This window comes from Bombyx mori, chromosome 15 (assembly GCF_030269925.1).
Source record: "Bombyx mori chromosome 15, ASM3026992v2".
Classification (NCBI taxonomy): Eukaryota; Metazoa; Arthropoda; class Insecta; order Lepidoptera; family Bombycidae; genus Bombyx; species Bombyx mori.
Genome location: NC_085121.1, coordinates 14,603,171 through 14,621,623, shown reverse-complemented (window position 1 = coordinate 14,621,623; position 18,453 = coordinate 14,603,171). Strand labels below are relative to the sequence as shown.

The window sequence follows — 18,453 nt, the reverse complement described above, 5'->3', positions numbered from 1 at the left end:
GTCAAACTTTTGTTATTGCTTAAAGTCTGTGGTCAAATTGAGAATTGGTTGATATTGTTTATCTTTATTAATATTCGCCTTTAGTGTAGTCATGGCTAAATCTGTGACTATAGAAGTATAGTAGTCTTTGACAATAGAACCATCATAATGTCCAAACGTATAATTTCAATTAATTATAGTCGAATTTCGACTACTGCGGGACCACTAGTATTATATTATTTTCGAAGTTTCAAATACTTTACAGCTTTTGTGGTCGTGTACGACTGGTGTGCGATGACATTTGAATATCGTGCAAACTACCGTCTGTTTTTGTCTATAAATATTTCTAGACTTTTCTGCAGCTAGTCATTAAGTTCTGAGTAACGCTGCCAACCATTTTAAGAACCAAACAAAATAAATCGAACCATTATTGATATAGTTTCAGTCATGACGACCAGTAAAAGTCCGCAAAGCATAGATCAGGTACCAATTTAAATTAAAAGTAGGTATAAATATAATCTTTACTATGCCCACAAAATTTATAAATATGATTACACAGCATGTTATTTAGTTGTAAGTATAGAAGACAGTTGTATGTATAATAGATACTAGATGATGACCGAGCTTTGTTCGGTTTTTTTTTGATAACGCCATCTTGTTGTTTCTATAAAGCGGTTAGTTGCCCTCAGTTAAGTAAAATAGTATTATTATTCGCCAATAAATGTCGGGAAGATTTGATTATTGAAAACACGAATAAATTCTTCTTGTTCTTCTTGTTCACTGTCTACTTATATGTGATTTTGATTGTGGAAACATATTTGGTTATTGTTTTAGCTAATTTTTTTTTTAAATATTGTATGTTTTGTATTGTACTGTTTGTTTCCCAAATAAATAAATAAATAAATAAATAAATAAAAAACAACATTTTCTGAAAATAAATCGTAGCTAGATCGATTTATCGCCCCCGAAATCCCCTGTATAATAAATTTTATGAAAATCTTTGGAGCCGTTTCCGAGATTCAGATTATATATATACAAGAATTGCTCGTTTAAAGGTATAAGATATGTTCAAGAACGCTATAGTTATTGTAAGACATGTTTGCAAAACTTTGTGACGAGGACTTCTTACATCTTTACCCGAATTTATAATACGAGGGAGGATCTCGCGTTATCGCATCCATATTCGGTATTGAACGGTGAAAGCGAATATTCAACACGCACCTACGTGATGTATAATCGAATTCGGCTTATTTTGTGTAACGCCCCCTCAAGCGTTTTCGGCACTAAAATCTTTCATAGCTAATAAAATATAAACATATGTAACGTCTATCGTTTGCTATAGTGAAATATATAAAATATATTCTTGTTATTCTTGGAAGGTACTATCATTTATATTTATTCGTGAATAAACATTTTCATTCGTAATAAGTCATATTCGATTACTTCACACACCTCTTGAATATCGTGTTCGCCCCGTTGAGTTATGTCTGAAAACGTGTGGGAAATCGATATCAATACTTTGCAAGATGACTATATTCTCAGCGGAAGTAAGATGAGCGACGATTTTCTTAAATATATTTTTATTTTAATTTTATTAAGGTTACGTTTAAGTTAAGTGGTTACCGGAGCCCTTAGACATCTACAACGTTAATGCGCCACCCACCTTGAGATATAAGGTCTAAGGTCTCAGTATAGTTACAACGGCTGCCCCACCTTTCAAACCGAAATGAATTGAATTGAATTCTAATTATCTTTCACATTAACATCCGAATGTTAGAACGGTTTTGTTAGCTTGTGCTGTGTAAACACAAGCACGTTATTTTTCGAGCTAATAAATAGATAAATAAATAATAAACCCTTTTTATTTCCAGCTACCTCACAAAAAGATTTTTCTTAAAAATTACAAATATTAAACTTGTTCCGTTATTGGAACCCCACTCCGAGTATAGGCCTCCTCCAGCTTTTCGAACTAACAAGAGCAAAACTCGTTAGCCTAAACAAGAATCTAGGCGGGCTTCGGTTAGCCTGCCGACCGAGAGGGCTGGTGGCCGTGGCGCCGACGACCGCCAGTCCGGCGTCCCGAGGGGGAGGGTGATGGGAGAGATGTGGTCCGCACTAAACGCTTCACTTTTCCCCTTTTTCTTTTTCATAAGATTTGTCTCATGCAAGGTTTGGATGCTGGTTGTTGAGCGACAGGAAGTTTTAGTCGGTTCAACTCCGACATGCCCCGGCCTCCATCCCCAGTGGAGGGCGGAAGTCCGGTGATTTCCTCCTGACAAAAAAAAAGGCTAAACAACAAACTGTGTAGCAAATATCGTGTCCTTACCGTGAATACCGTAAGCCCGCATGAGCCGGATGCTCTTAATTAATGTAAATAGACATCTCCGTTTAATTCACATCACCTGTTACATTTCGAGACTTTATTTATTTTCAGGAAGCGGTTGTGCGTTGCGACTTGAAGGGTGTAGACGTATTTTGTAATGTCTATCAGATCGATTCATCATTTGTCTCCTGGCAAACTATGATCCTGCGTTTACAACGTACACACCATAAAAGCATTTATTTTTTATTTATTTTTTATTGCCCTTGTAGACAGACAAGCATACGGCCCACCTGATGGTGAGTGGTTACCGTCGCCCATGGACTTCAGCAGTGCCAGGGGCAGAGTCAAGCCGCTGCCTACCGCTTAATAATCTCCACAAGCCTCGTTTGAAGAAGGACATGTCGTAGCGCTCGGGAAACACCGTGGAGGGGAGCTCATTCCATAGCCGGATGGTACGTGGCAAAAAAGCTCTGGAAACGCACTGTGGATGACCGTAGTGGATCCAGGTAGTATGGATGAACTCTACTCCGGTGGCGGGCGGTGCGATGGTAAAAACAAGATGCCGGTATCATCTCGAACAATTCCTCAGAGCACTTCTTCACACACTCTTTCAATTGTGAAACTCTAATTTAAGGGTGCTGCAATTTGACTAGAACGCTAAACTACTCAATATTAGATTTTGTATCATTGACCGTAAAGACTCATGTTCTAGCAGCAACACTTAGAAATAAAAGGCATAAAGAATTTTAGAGGAACAATGACGTCGTGTTTTATCGTAACTAAATAAAAAATATTATGCACATAAATTTACTAATAGATAGCATTGCTTTTCATGGTGAAGGAATAACACCATGTAATAAAAATCAAACCAGCAAAATTAAAATTTGCGTAATTACTGGTGGTAAGAGGTTTTGTGTATCCGCACGGGAAGGTACCACCACCCCGCCTATTTCTGCCGTGAAGCAGTAATGCGTTTCGGCTTGAAGGGTGGCGTAGCCGTTGTAACTATACTGAGACCTTAGAACTTATATCTCAAGGTGGGTGGCGCATTTACATTGTTGATGTCTATGGGCTCCAGTCGTGACCACTTAACACCAGATGGGCTGTGAGCTCGCCCACCCATCTAAACAATAAAAAAAATGTTATGTTGAACAAACAATCATTTTAATGACTTAAATAGGGAAAGGAAAACATAATTAGTAAAGATTTTCGTAAATCGCGGACTGATATATTTTAATTTATTACATTATATACATTAATTTCATTTGTGAAATTGGATTAGGTTGCGGTTTGTGGCCCAGTTAAAACTTGTTTTGTATGTTTTAAGTGTGAATTCTGCTTAGACTTAAGATTGCGGCTTAAGTTAAGCTTGCAGCTTTACTTATATTATTCACACTTTGATTTCAAACAATGTAAATAATGTACCATTCTGTTAAAAGATTTATTACTGGTGGTAGGACCTCTTGTGAGTCCGCACGGGTGGTTACCACCACCCCACCTATTTCTGCCGTGAAGCAGTAATGCGTTTTGGTTTGAAGGGTGGGGCAGCCGTTGTAACTATACTGAGACCTTAGAACTTATATCTCAAGGTGTGTGGCGCATTTACGTTGTAGATGTCTATGGGTTCCAGTAACCACTTAACACTAGGTGGGCTGTGAGCTCGTCCACATAGCCAGGCAACAAAAAAAAAAAAAGTTAATTTAACTAGGTGCGTACATAAATACTTTTTGAGATAAATTTCAAAGCTACATCTTGTTAGCATTCCATGACAATTTTTAGTTCTAAGGCGAGTGGAATTTATTTTTTACATGAATTTGTAAAAAAAAAATTTTTATTCAACGATTGTTTTAATTCTTTATTTACATTTCATTACAAATACAAATAATATAATTTGACGCGTCTGTACGTTTCACTGTTACGCTTTTACTTTCAAATCATTGAAGCGATTCGGATATAATTCGGTATGGAAATAGTTTGAAGCCTGGGAAAGAATTTCCCACTTAGGAAAACGGGGCATCGTCCATGGATTATTAAGTTTACACAGGCATTACTGCGGATATAAACCTAGTTCTATAATAAAATTACAATTGATTTGGTAGAAAATCATAGTTAGTATTGTATTTTTAAATGAAATAAAAAAACCTCAAGTAGTTGTTAAGCTTTCTATTTAACCAAAAAGTAGTGCTTTATAAAGAAAAATAGAAAATAAAAAGATTGAAAATATCTAATATAATAAATTTGTATAAATATGATATAATGTACTAATTGAATTATTTATATCTTAATATTGTACAGAAAACGCAATTAAGTCTATTATTATTGCTTAACAGCTTTTAGAATGTTCCATATCTTATGTATCTTATAATTTTTTTTTTTTGCCTAGAACGGTGGACGAGCTCACAGGCCACCTGGTGTTAAGTGGTTACTGGAGCCCATAGACATCTACAATGTAAATGCGCCACCCACCTTGTAAATGCGCCACCCAATAACAAAAAATGTATAAAATAAAATAATATGATATTATATTTCATAACAAAAGAACTTAACTGATGACTCAACTTGTATATTTGTCAGGTAAGAAACGGAAATTAGTGATCTCAACCTGTGTGTGCGATGGTATACGAAACATAAGGTGTTCGAGATCGTACTCGTATTACTGATGGACAAGTAGAGGACGATGATATGCAATTGCATATCATCGTCCTCTACTTGTCCATCAGTAATACGAGTACGATCTCGAACATGCCCCCGGCCTTGGAAGCAGTGGCTTTCAATGTTCTTGCGTTTCATCCACATCTTGGAAGAGAGGACAAATTTTCGAAAAGGTGCGTCTCACCACACCCGCTGCCGTCCGTATGTCAGCCACTCGGGAAATGCCGTCTGAACCTGGTATTGTGCGAACCACACGTCCCAAGCGCCACTTCAGCGGAGGAAGATTGTTGTCCTTTATCACCACTAACGAATTGGGCTTCAACTCATCTTTATTCACGGTCCACTTCGCTCGCACCTGCAGCTCAGAAATATATTCTTTAGTCCATCGATTCCAAAACTGTTGACGAAGTAGTTCCAACCTCTGGTATCGCTGTAGACGGTTAATTGGTACATCGCGTACGTCATCGCAGACTGGAGCAGTAAGTGGTCGACCAATCAGGAAATGGCTTGGAGTAAGCGGTGAAAAATCCTGTGGATCAGAGGAAAGAGGGGACAAAGGTCGAGAGTTTAAAACAGCTTCTATTTGCGCTAATACTGTGCTATACTCTTCGAATGTCAGGTGCGCGTTTCCTACAATGCGAGTAAGATGATACTTGCATGATTTTACACCTGCTTCCCATAAACCACCAAAATGCGGGGAATAAGGTGGAATAAAACGAAATTTTATTCTTTGACTAGTGGCATATTCTAAAATCTCTCCACTACATCTGCGTAAGAAGTTGGTAAAGTCATTCATAAGACCTACAAAATTGCGACCGTTATCAGAAAATATTTCTGAAGGCTTACCGCGTCGTGAGATAAACCGTTTTAAAGTTAATAAGTAAGCTTCACTCGAGAGGTCACTTACCAACTCCAAGTGAATTGCGCGTGTCACGAAACAAATAAATAAACAAATATAACCCTTTACAGGTTTTGCGCCCCTACCTTTGCGGTTCAGTATGAGTATTGGGCCAGCATAATCTACTCCACATCGAACAAACGGTAAACTAGGAGTAATTCGTTCTTTGGGTAGGTTGCCCATCATCGGGGTAAGGGTCGTACCTCTAATACGCGTACACGTAACACAGCCGTGTACTACTTGGCGAGCTAAATTCCTACCCCCTATAGGCCACCAGGTTTCGCGGACATGGAAGAGTAACGCTTGCGGAGCCGCGTGAAGAAGCTGAATATGCTCATGCCGAAATAGTAGAAGAGCAAAATAGTGTTTGCTCGAAATCAAAATCGGATGTTTTTTGTCATAGGTAAATTCATCAGAATTAACTAAACGACCGCCTACGCGCATTATTTTCTGATCGTCTAAAAATAAATTTAATTTTGACAAATAACCTTTACCCTTAACCAGGCCGCTACCAGACAACAGTGCATATTCAGACGGATAATATTCCATTTGAGATAATCGAACTAATGTTTTTTCAGCATAATCTAATTCATCCACACTGAGATGACATGTGCGCTTGTTATATTTAAACCGACTATTATGTATGAACCGTAATATAAATGCCATCGTGCGGCGCATACGTTTGAATTGTGAAAATCTGTGAAAGGGGAACACTGATGATTCACAGGAATTGCAAACTTCAGCAGTTGTAACGACTGATTTGACTTCAGGTAGCTCACTATGTTTGAATGAAACGGCATCTTTGTGATTCTCTATAGAAAAGGTATGAGTTTTAAGAAATTCCGGTCCCTCCCACCATGAGACAGAAGAAGAAAGATCTTCTAAGCTAACACCGCGTGATGCAAGATCAGCAGGATTATTTTCGCCGTTTACGTGACGCCAAGGGAAGTTTTGCGTTAATTCATGAATTTCCGCAGTCCTATTTTGTACAAACGCCTTGAGTCGATAAGGCGGCATCTGTAACCAGCCTAACACTATACTCGAATCCGTCCAGAAAACAACGTTATTAAACTTCCAATGCAATGAATTACGCACCTTGTTATATAATCTAGCCCCCAATAAAGCTCCACAAAGTTCGAGACGCGGTATACTTAATGTTTTCAGCGGCGCGACCTTTGTTTTTGAAATTAATAATCTCACCGATACAGTCGAGTCAATACTAACTGTGCGAATATAAATGCACGCGCCATACGCTGTCTGAGACGCGTCACTAAAAACATGCAGTTCAATATACATACGTTGCACACCTATAACGTGGCGAGGTATACGGATTGTGTCGAGCGCTTGTAGTGAATTAACAAACCGGTTCCATACTCGCGCTATATGATCGGGAACTGTGTCGTCCCAGCCGATTTTAAGTAGCCACAATTGTTGTAAAAGCACCTTCGCAACAATTATAACGGGACTTAGTAAGCCTAGAGGGTCGAAAATTTGAGAAACGTTAGATAAAATAGACCGTTTTGTGATGGGTTCCATACTAACATTAATTTGCATATTATTAAAATAAAATTCGTCACTTAGATTACGCCATTCTAAGCCCAAGATTTTAGAAGGTGTATTATTTTCAACTGGGGTTAATAGTTTTGACTGATTGGGTGATTGGCTGTTATCATCGTGCGCAAAATTAAATATCCACTTCCGCAGTGGAAAACAGCCACCCTGAAGTGTCTTTTGTGTTCTATCACATAATTGTATTAATTTATCTTTATTGTCCAGCCCGGTTATATAATCATCGACATAAAAATCTTCTTGTATGACTCGCGTGACGTCAGGGTCAGAGGATTCGACCGCTAATTGCTTTAAACATCTAACGCTTAAGAAAGGCGCGGAGGAGGTTCCGTATGTCACCGTATTTAATTTAAATGTCCTTAATGCATTCGACGGTTCGTCACGCCACAAAATCATTTGCAAACTGCGTTGGTCCTCGTCTACTAAACATTGCCTATACATCTTCTCCACGTCGGCGCATGCAACGTACTTGTGCTGTCTAAAACGGAGAAGAATTGAAACAAGATCGCCCTGTATAGGAGGACCGACCAACTGCAAGTCATTAAGTGACTTACCGGAGCTGGATGGTGCGCTAGCATCAAACACCACTCGCAGCTTGGTGGTGGTGCTGAGCTCACGGAACACACCGTGATGTGGCATAAAATAACACGGGGATTCATAGGAATTTACCTGCGTCATGTGACCCAAACTCTGATATTCCTGCATAAAATTGGAATATAAACGTTTATACTCAGGTGAGCGCTGCAGTCGTTTTTCTAACGCTAAAAACCGACGCTCTGCTTGCGTATACGAATCACCCAAGACTTCAGGTGACTGATTGAGCGGAATACGTACACAAAACCTCCCTTCGCTGTTGCGTGTAGTAGTGCGAATGAAGTGTTCCTCGCATGCACGTTCTTCCTCAGTCTGCGCGTCTCTGATCTTAGGTAATTCCTCGATCTCCCAGAACAATCGAAGTTGCGTATCTAAGGCGTTAGTTAAATTGCAATGTATTTGCGTATTTTTTTGCGTGTAATTATTGTTAATTGGACCAGAAATAATCCAACCTAAGCTAGTATTTTGTAAGTACGGACCATTAGGTAGTCGAATCTTTCCTTCTCCTAAGAGATCCCAAAACATGTCTGCGCCTATTAAGATGTCAATGGGTTTAGAACCTAAAAAATCAGGATCGGCCAACCGTATGTTGTCTGGAATACAGAACTGCGCGCCTAATTGACATACGATGGGCACCGAGGCTGTGATTTTCGATAGCACGTAACAATGAATGCGCGTAGTGAACGTATTATCTATGCAAGACTTAACAACGATGTTACAAGCTTGAGTAGAATGTATGACCGTATCACCTACGCCTCGTACTTCGTTTGTGGACTGTATTAATCGCGTATTTAATAATTGGCATAATGATTTTGAAATAAAGCACCGTTGGCTTCCGCTGTCGAGTAGTGCTCGCGCTTTATGATAGGTACCATGTACATCGGCTACTTCGACAACAGCCGTGGATAACAAAATAGACTGCACACTTACAGATTCATTGCATTGTGTTTGCATGTGTGATTTGTTTACCTGGATACGAAGCGAGTCAGTGCAGGCAGCGGGGGTCGCGGGCGCGGGCACACGAGGCGCTCGCACATCATCGGTTATTTTATCTCCTTCAGTACTCGTTGTAGCATGGAACGATATATCACTAGCAGAGTTATCATTATGAATTAGCGAGTTATGTTTTTTGTCGCATTTTCTACACGGCCCAAATCTGCAGTTATTTAATGTGTGTCCCGAACGTAAACAATTCTTACATAAATTATGTACCCGTATAAGTTTTAACTTTGATTCTAAATCGCTTTCTATAAACTTATTGCAAGAATAAAGTGGATGATTCGCGTTGCATTTAACACACAGTGCTTTACCGCGTAATTGACGATCGTACGACTTATTCGGGCTGCTGGAAACATTGCAGTGTGTTGTATAGTTATATTTATGTTGTTTTCTGTTTTCAATGATTGTTGCTGTCGTATCTTTACTATGTGAAAGCTTCAATGTTTCCAACATGTCCGCGCGATGTTTGAGAAACCGAATTAATTCATCCAACTTTATCGTATTTTTAGAATTACTTTCGTTCGAGAATAAAGTGCACTTGTGGGTCTCCCATTCGCGTTCAGTGATCCTATCTAATTTTGACACGATAATATAATTGATCAGTGTATCCCAACTGTCTGTGGGTTCACCAAGTATTTTTAGTGCGCGTAAATTCTTTGAAATAGTGTCGATTAAATTTCTAATTAAAATAGGAGATTCTTTGGCTAGTGTGGGAAGAGTAAACAAAGCCTTTACGTGGTTGTGCACTAACAGCCTACAATTGTTATACCTATTTAATATCAAATCCCATGCAACCTCATAATTATCAGAAGAAAATTCGATAGAATGAATCACTAGTTCTGCATTACCCTTTAGACAAGATTTTAAGTAGTGAAATTTTTGTATGCTGGAAATATCTTTACAATTATGAACAAGCGACGTAAATGTATCTCTGAACTCAAGCCAGTGCTCATAGGCACCGTCGAAAGTAGGCATGGAAATAGTGGGTAGTTTTACTGGTGCTTCGCGATTAGAATTGTGACAAGACTTGGAACAGCTCATGACCTCATCATTATTTAGTATAGATTCTGCGTGAGCTAATGTGCTATAGTAGCTGTTCTCAAAAAGTTCTCGTTGATCACACTGACCCGCTAATTCACTTTCAGAAACATTTTCTTCAATCTTTGTTTGAATGTCGTTAAATTCAGAAAACAAAGTAGCGGCACCTTGAATTCTCAACTTTAAATCTATACGAATTTCATTATTAAAGACACGTTCGTCACTATTCTCCAGCGATGTTACATGGTTTGTAAATTTAGTCAGTCTGCATTTAATTATGCCACGTTTTTTAACAAGGGCGCGAACTAGATCATTACTTTCTGCACTTAGCAGGTTGGGGGATTTATCACGAGATTTAACGGAATCATTTGGCATATTGGTGGTAAATGAAAAGAGATGTACTTACAGTTAGTCAGGCAGTCTAAAACCACGACACTGGTGCTAGCAACGTCACCAGCTTCGTGATTGACGGTAAACTGCGAAAACTCGAAACTTCTATGCGGCAATCGTACTGAAATCAGTTTAGACACAGTATTGCACAAAGAGAACAGGAGGTGATGGAATGAAGGAATGATTGACCCCACCGGATTGCGTATGATATTCGATGAAAGCCAATAATACTTCGATACCGATGTGCGCTTGGCCTCCAGTTGTCCTTTGTGTAGGCCGTAGTCCAAAATTCATCCAAAGCAGCGCGTCTTCGTCTTCCAGCAAATAACTACCGCCACTTGCAATGATTCCAATGGTCGCTGAATCTTGAATTTGGCTCGATGGTCCAAAAAATGGTGCGGCTTGCGATTTTATTTGCTGGTTGAGAGGCTTGGTGAACTTTTGGTTTTCGAGAAATAAAACGGTTTTGTCTGTGGCGTATTTTTTCTACTGTTATAATGTTAGGTGTTTATTGTTCAAAACCTTTTACATGAATAAAAATGGTGTGTGTTACACGAATCGAGGATTGGGGGGTAAGGGGAACAATATGGACGACCAATCGCATTACTGCAAATTTGCATATCATCGTCCTCTACTTGTCCATCAGTAATACGAGTACGATCTCGAACATAAGGCACAATGTAAATGATGATTATCCAGAGCTGCATGTGCATTTATTGTCTAGAATTGAGTCGTTGAGTCATAGTTAACTTATCTTGTAGATGCGTCAAACGCGAGGCAGAAAGATTAAATAAACCTTTAAATGTTTTAAGACCTTTGATGATTTCGTTTTTTGGAAAAAGTAAGCTGTATAAAATGACTGGTTATACAGAGACCATTATTGCTTACAAGCAAAAACTAGTTTCATCGTAATCCAGACTGTTTCTGGGTATAAAGATTCAAATGTATTTCATTCGAGGCTCAACTCCATACTAATACTTTTAGTAATATTCATATACACGTTCTGCGTAGACATGAATCCTTATTAACTTTATTATTCAAAGCTAATGTCATATGTTTTTATAAGCTATCTTACAGAGGCCGTGCAAATGTTGATGATGAATAATTGGCGTTCAATCGTCTAGTATTGTTGGGCGCCTAATTATTGCCAAAATCAGTGACACCAATCCTTATCCTAATACCAATACTTAAACTGATTTAAAAAATAGGTATGTTGGTTATATGTGTTTACCAGTTTTTAATCGACGGTTAAGCAAAGGGAACGTGTTAAATTAAAATGTATCGTAAGTAATGATCAGATTTTTTTATTTATTTTATTAAACAACAATCAAAACATTTTGGAATGTAAACGTTGAATTTCGTCCTGAATCTTGATAACTTTTTTAAAACTCAGTGCGTGATAAGGCCAACGAAACCTGGTGCATTGTATTTGTTGAGAATCAAGAAGAAATAGGGCTTGTTGAAGATGAAGTCTGGCTCGGCAACCACGCTTTCAGCTTCTGTTATGAAATTAATAAATCGTATTTAAATCATAATTTTTTTAAACTTACAAGCTTTCCAACCAAAAGTTACATACATACATAATATGTATCACACAGGCTGATATTCCCTATAATTGCGTATGTGTTCAAAATAAATTTAATTCGTTTAAGCATCATGCTAAGACGCTTAGATAGTTCAGTGCAAATGGGCGAATATTTTAAACTCAATTAAAGTTGCAAAAAAATGTTTTTATTGTTATTGCTAACCGACTATGCAGTACTGTTTGTGCTGTTTCTAAAACATATGAATATATGTATGTATATATATATGCTGTTTGAAATATGCGGGCTATACCGATTCTTTTTTTCTGAAATTTTTATTTAATTCTTTAATGGGTAATTTGAAATAGTAGATGCTGGAAGAGTTACTAGAGCTCATACATTATATTATCTGAATCCCGTTATCCACCTTGAGACATGAGGTCGATGTCTCAACCGTATTGTGTAAGGACTAACCGGAACAAATGAGTGGCTTGCAGCAGAAACAGACAATGATAACATCCCAACATGGTAAGAGTCCTTCACGAAATTCCTTCCAGTAAGTAAATACCTAGATAGATTGTTATCCATCTCTGCCTGATACCGAGTATACCGAAGTTCTTCCTTTATGCTCTGAAAACTTTGTATTACCATTCGGGAGGCTGTATCATTGTAAATTCACTTACGCTCTTCTGTGGGCTGTTCGAAGTCAATACGCATATGGCTCAGCATATGTGATATATATCCTGATTTATTGTCATAGACCGTATCGAAGCCGTCGAAGTTTTTCTCAAAAAGCTCTGTCAAGAGTCCGGCCTGCAAATTTACGGTTAGCACAAATTAGGAATTAAAGTAGAAATGTTTGTGCTTTTGATTAAAAAAAAACAGTGGCATTACATAAACCACATTCGGTGAGCCATGGACACTAATTCACAGATGGGGGTAAAGTAGTATATCGACTGTGTGGCTCTACTGCAGTTGTCAATATCAAGGTATCTGTCATTAGTGCGTGTGAGCATTTGCCGAAGTTCATTTGCCCCTTGAGGGGCAAAGGAAAGAGGGGCGTTGACGCCGCATGCATCGGACGTGTACATATGGGTATTTTTTATTTATTCCATAGACATGTGACATGAAGTTAAATAGTTTCCGTGATCTATTGAGACCCCAATGTGAAAAACGCCACCCACCTGACAGACATAATATGGTATAGGTCTCAATTTGTATAGTATAGCCGCAGTTTCACAATTGAAAGAACCTAGTGATATTGTGTAAATAAATCTTTTTTGTTAAAATTATATATAAGTAAATAACTTTTACAGACCCTTTTAACTTCAGGTACATAATCACGTGAATCTCTCAATGTCAATTCGATCGGAACTGCGAGCTTCAAGTATTTAGACTCGGTTTGAGTCAAGATATACGGCAGCGTCGCGGGATCGCGGAGTTTGTTAAAAGCGACGCTAAGATCCTCGTTGTCATTTAATGAAGTCCCCAAGACGACCGAAATACCACCTCTCAAATAAAACTGGAAGATCTGGTAAATGAAAAGAGAGAAAAACAGAGTACAATTCGACGAAAACATACAATTTGTGAAATATAAGTTGAACATGAACTTAATTTAAACAGATCAGTGTGTACCTTGATGCCAAGATTTTCGATTTCCGCGTATTTTCCCGCACCCTCCGAGTACCATGCTTGTTTATTACTTTGTGTTCCGTCTAGTGCTGTGAATGAAATGTCGATCTGCTTGTACGGGCGGTATGAGTCGCTAGCTTGACCCCATGGTAACTATAAAGGAACAGAACTTTATCGAAGTGGCATTGGCATTGAGTATCTATTCAATGTTTATTTTCTATAACACAGCGTGAGCTAAGATTAATAAGGTACTACTAATCGATATATATTATATGTACTATATGTCAATGGTACTACTATACTATGGTGAATAAGATTAAAAGACTAGGATTCTATATTTTTAATCTTTGAACATGATTTTGACCCCTTTGAAAACGTCTGATTAACTCGAAATTTGGTATACTTATTAAGGATCGCTGACAATTCAATATTTAAAAAAAAATTGAAATTCAAAAAATAAAATAATAATAGTTGAAAAAAACTAACAAAATACGCCTTTATAGAAAATCCAATTAAAAAGTAGAAAATAATTTTTAATAAATTTGAATTAAAAATAGTGTAAGAAAAAATGATTTTATTGTAAAAAAGCGTGGGGTGCTTTTCAGGATATTATCAAAATAACCCTTCTACTCATATCTGTTTATAAAAAAACTTATAACTACTTGTACCATGCACCCCACGCTTTTTTTTACAATAAAATATTTTTTTCTTACACTATTTTTAATTCAAATTTATTAAAAATTATTTTTTATTTTTTAGTTGGATTTTCTATAAAAGCGTATTTTGTTAGTTTTTTTAAACTATTTTTTTTATCAATGTGATAATATAGTTTACGGTAATGATAGTGCCTGCAGTACGCTTCTGTTTATAGAGAGGTGAAGGGAAGAAAAGTGAAATGTGTTGTCTGTTAATAAATTCGTTGATATATTTTACATGTACTAAATAAAATATTTTATGTATTTTTTAATCGAAATAAACGAAATTAATTATGAAAATACTCACATAAATGTTAGTGTAAGCTGTGAGAATTATACCGGTTTCCTTATCGATGTCGCCGTCTTTCAGAGCAATTTCTATGTCGTTTCCACTGTCGCTTTGTAGCTGCAAATTATCGAACACATAATTTACTAGAAAATCAATAAGATATTAAGTCAAGGCTTCCATAAAACCATGGCCTTTACGTTTGTGCCGAAGTGAATTGACTTAAGTTCAATAAGTTAAGACTAAAAATATTACAAGCCGCGACGTGACATATATTGATATTTATCTCAATTTCTGATGACGACACAAAGCAACAGTGAAAAACGCTTACCGAATCCCTGATAGTTGCGACGGCATCATTACAATAGTCAATATTTTTAACGGTTCCATTGAAAACTTTAGCGAAATTTTGTATGAAGGTTTCAGAGAACGGAGAATCGATGTCAGTGTAGGCGTTCAATATCAGAGTCGATTGGTAAACCTCGTTCTTTTTATTTGTCTTTTCGTAGGCAATCTGGTTGACGCCTACAACCTGTAATGATTAAACGAAGACAAAATAAAAGACTATTTCATACATACATATTAATGTATAACATGAAAAAAGGTATATCAAATCCAAAAGACTACGTGAAAAGTGAATTTCATTACAAAGCGCATGTCGTTAGCATAAATTTGAAGATAATACTTACCTCATCTTCCGATCGCAAATTAAGGTTTTTGTACAGTTCCGCTGTAGTATCCTCTTTGCTGTTTAAGGAGAGTTCACTCAACATGAACAATAGTGGAAGCGCTCTGGAGACCTGATTCCTTTCGGGTTCATATTGGAACCATTGCTACAAAAAATTTCAATTTGATGAAACAGTTCACAATTACCGATAGAAGAAATAGTTATTAGTTTGCATAGATTGGGATTGGTATTAAGATATTAATTAAAATATGTTATGTGAATAAATCTCGACGGGGGATCCGGGAAGACTGCGCGTGGGCTGTATAGTGGAAGGTGCGTCTCTAAGAACCACGTGCCTGGCGGTGTCTCCGTTGCCTTAGCACCGGGCATGGCCTCGCTAGGTGCACCAGCTCGGTTAACCGCAGCGGTCTGTGTTTCTGCTGGGGCCAGCCGGGCCATAAAGCGGCGTCAGAACGCGCAAGGAGGGTCTCCTAGAGATGCTGGATGAGAATCCGTGGGGGCGCCCCTATCATACGGTGCGCAATAAAATGCGCCCATGTTCCCCCCCCGATCATGGAGCGTTCCTGCAGGAGTGGGAGGGATTTATCACTCCCGCTATAGGCGCGCAGCCAGAATACGTCGGCGATGCCCCTGCTGAGGTGCCCCACATAACGGGGGTAGAGCTCTGTGTGGCCGTGCGCAAAATGTGCGCTAAGGACACTGCGCCCGGCCCGGACGGCATCCGTGCACGTGTTTGGGCCTTGGCTCTTGGTGCCCTAGCGGACCGACTCTTTATAACTCCTGCCTCGAATCGGGACGGTTTCCTTCATCGTGGAGGACGGGCAGACTCGTGCTGTTGAGAAAGGAGAGGCGCCCGGCGGCGGTATCCACCGGGCGCCGGTACCGTCCCATCGTGTTGCTGGATGAAGTGGGCAAGCTGCTGGAACTCATTCTGGCGGCCCGCATCATTCAGCGTCTGGTCGGGGTGAGACCCAATCTGTCGGCGGAGCAGTATGGCTTCCGAGAGTGTGGTCAACGGTAGACGCGATCCTTCGCGTTCGGGCCATCTCCGGGGGTGGGGTGACCTTGGCGGTGCCACTCGATATCGCCAATGCGCTTAACACCTTGCCCTGATCCGCGATTGGGGGGGGGGGGCGCTGGAAAGACACAGAGTGCCCCCTTACCTTCGCGGGCTGGTGGGTTCCTACTTGGAGGACAGATCAGTCACGTGTACCGAACACGGTGGGGTCTTGTACCGGGGGGCATTGCTGAGCCTGCTCGTCTTGCCATAGCTGGGATGGCGCATGTCGTTGGCAAAATCAGGAGATTGGACCTCGACGTGGCATTCAGTAAATCCGAGGCCATGTGGTTCCACAGACCCCGGAGAGTGCCACCTGTCGATGCCCATATCGTGGTTGGAGGCGTTCGTATCGAGATTGGGGTGGAGTTGAAGTACCTCGGCCGGCCTAATTCTGGACAGTCGTTGGACCTTCCGTGCTCACTTTCAGAACCTGGTCCCTCGTTTGTTGGGGGTGGCCGGCGCGTTAAGCCGGCTTCTTCCCAACGTCGGGGAGCCTTACCAAGTGACGCGCCGTTTCAATACAAGGGTAGTGCAATCAATGGTCTTATACGGAGCGCCTGTGTGGGTCCAGTCTTTGGCCGTGGAGGTAGCGAAGCTGCTGCAAAGGCCGCAATGAAACATCGCGCTCAGGGCTATCCGTGGCTATCGCATTGGATTGGGTAAATCGTGACAGAAGACGCCTCACTTTCCGGCTCACGCAGGTGCTCACTGTGCATGGTTGTTTCGTTGAGCTCCTGCACCGGATTTGAGCCTAGCCAACAGCAGAGTCCACCATTGTGGTTGCGGCGACGTGACCTTGTCGCAAAAATAGGGGACGACTTGTCATTGCCGAGTGTTGTGACATCGTGAGTCGTGGAAGGCAGTGCTCAACTTCTGCGAGTGCACCATCTCGCAGATGGCGGAGGCGGCAGAGCGCGTGAGAGACGCACAAGCCCGCTGGCGTCGAGCGGGAGCCAGGGAGGCAGATGTCGCTCAAGCCCTAGCTCTCTGAGTATTTCGGGTCTCCCTCACACGTCGATATGGGGACCGGCGAAGGGGCCTGAGAAGACGACTTGCAAGCTGCTCTGCACGCCTTTTACGCAAGAGCATCCGTTTGATGAAAAGCCGGCTATCTTCGACCCACGCTGGTTCTGACCCAGCGGGGTATTCCGTAGGATAACTCACTCTAACCGGTGCCATCTAGGCGGCCTGCCGACCGAGGGTCTGGCGCGGACGACCGCCGGACCAGCATCCCGAGAGGGAGGGTGATTAGAGAGATGTGCTCCACACTAAGCGCTTCACTCTCCCCCTTTGCCTTTTTATGAGTTTTGTCTGTCTTATGCGAGGATCGGACGTGGGTTGTTGAGTGACAGGAGGTTTTTCTCTTTGATTGTTAATAATAATTATTCTACAAGTTACTGGTGGTAGGACATCTTAGGCACGTGTAGCTACCACCACCCTACCTATTTCGGCATTTACGTTGTAGATGTCTATGGGCTCCGGTAGCCACTTAACACCAGGTGAGCCATGAACTCGTCCACCCACCTAAGTTATTAAAAATAATCTACATAGCATAGTTGTATGCTATGTACTAGCATACAACGAGACAAGAACAAAATCACCAATTCGGGATTTAGCACGGAGATCGTGGTACAGAAATCACATTCAACAACCAATATCTAAATTTAAAAAAACAAAGCTACACTTACGTCGATTCCTATTCCACACAGGCGAGTGTTGGCTTCACAAAATCTAAGCCGAGCTTCAGTGTAGTTCTGGGTGCATAGAGTGGAAGCGAACAAGTTGGCTGCGACAGCCACGGCCAAGCTTAGAGCCCACATGATCACGAACAATCTGCTGCAACAATTAATGTTGGCTAACCGATTCAGAGCTTTTATATACGATCCAATAATACAGGCCAAGTTGAATTTATCACCTGATAAAATAGAGAATAAGTACATTTTTTTTAAAGTACATACTGCAACTGCATACTGCTTATGTAAATATCAATTTTATTTTTTTAATTTGAAAATGATCAATTAATTTTTATTTTTTCATAATTTTCAGTACAAATTTATTCTTATTATAATTCATCTTTTTTTTTTTTTATTATTCTACCAAAATCAGTAACCATTTAATTATATAAGT

General features: G+C 39.9%; 2 protein-coding genes across 2 annotated transcripts; both read right to left on the bottom strand.

Moving 5' to 3' along the window:
• Nucleotides 1-5,019: 5,019 nt before the first annotated feature.
• On the bottom strand, nucleotides 5,020-11,088 carry LOC119629588 (uncharacterized). The gene is made up of 2 exons (XM_038015885.2): nucleotides 6,948-11,088; nucleotides 5,020-5,309 (listed from the first exon to the last, which is right to left on the bottom strand). The coding sequence occupies exons 1-2, from the start codon at nucleotides 10,425-10,427 to the stop codon at nucleotides 5,073-5,075; spliced, it is 3,717 nt and encodes a 1,238-aa protein (XP_037871813.2). The 5' UTR covers nucleotides 10,428-11,088; the 3' UTR covers nucleotides 5,020-5,072.
• Nucleotides 11,089-11,730: 642 nt separating this feature from the next.
• serpin-16 (serine protease inhibitor 16) lies at nucleotides 11,731-18,163 on the bottom strand. The gene is made up of 8 exons (NM_001146236.1): nucleotides 18,015-18,163; nucleotides 15,268-15,411; nucleotides 14,910-15,110; nucleotides 14,600-14,698; nucleotides 13,601-13,750; nucleotides 13,284-13,496; nucleotides 12,649-12,778; nucleotides 11,731-11,941 (listed from the first exon to the last, which is right to left on the bottom strand). Exons 1-8 carry the CDS (start codon nucleotides 18,144-18,146, stop codon nucleotides 11,832-11,834), a joined length of 1,179 nt encoding a protein of 392 aa, NP_001139708.1. The 5' UTR covers nucleotides 18,147-18,163; the 3' UTR covers nucleotides 11,731-11,831.
• Nucleotides 18,164-18,453: the final 290 nt, after the last annotated feature.

Bases quoted from the DNA above. Each gene is read 5' to 3' on its own strand.
- LOC119629588 (XM_038015885.2), bottom strand. From the start codon at position 10,427: ATGCCAAATGATTCCGTTAAATCTCGTGATAAATCCCCCAACCTGCTA. The intron at 5,310-6,947 runs GTGCGTAATTCA...TCTGAGCTGCAG, and splicing joins GGGCTAGATTATATAACAAG to GTGCGAGCGAAGTGGACCGT.
- serpin-16 (NM_001146236.1), bottom strand. From the start codon at position 18,146: ATGTGGGCTCTAAGCTTGGCCGTGGCTGTCGCAGCCAACTTGTTCGCT. The intron at 15,412-18,014 runs GTAAGTGTAGCT...AATTTTTTGTAG, and splicing joins TGTGTGGAATAGGAATCGAC to CAATGGTTCCAATATGAACC. The intron at 15,111-15,267 runs GTAAGTATTATC...TAATCATTACAG, and splicing joins ATTTGCGATCGGAAGATGAG to GTTGTAGGCGTCAACCAGAT.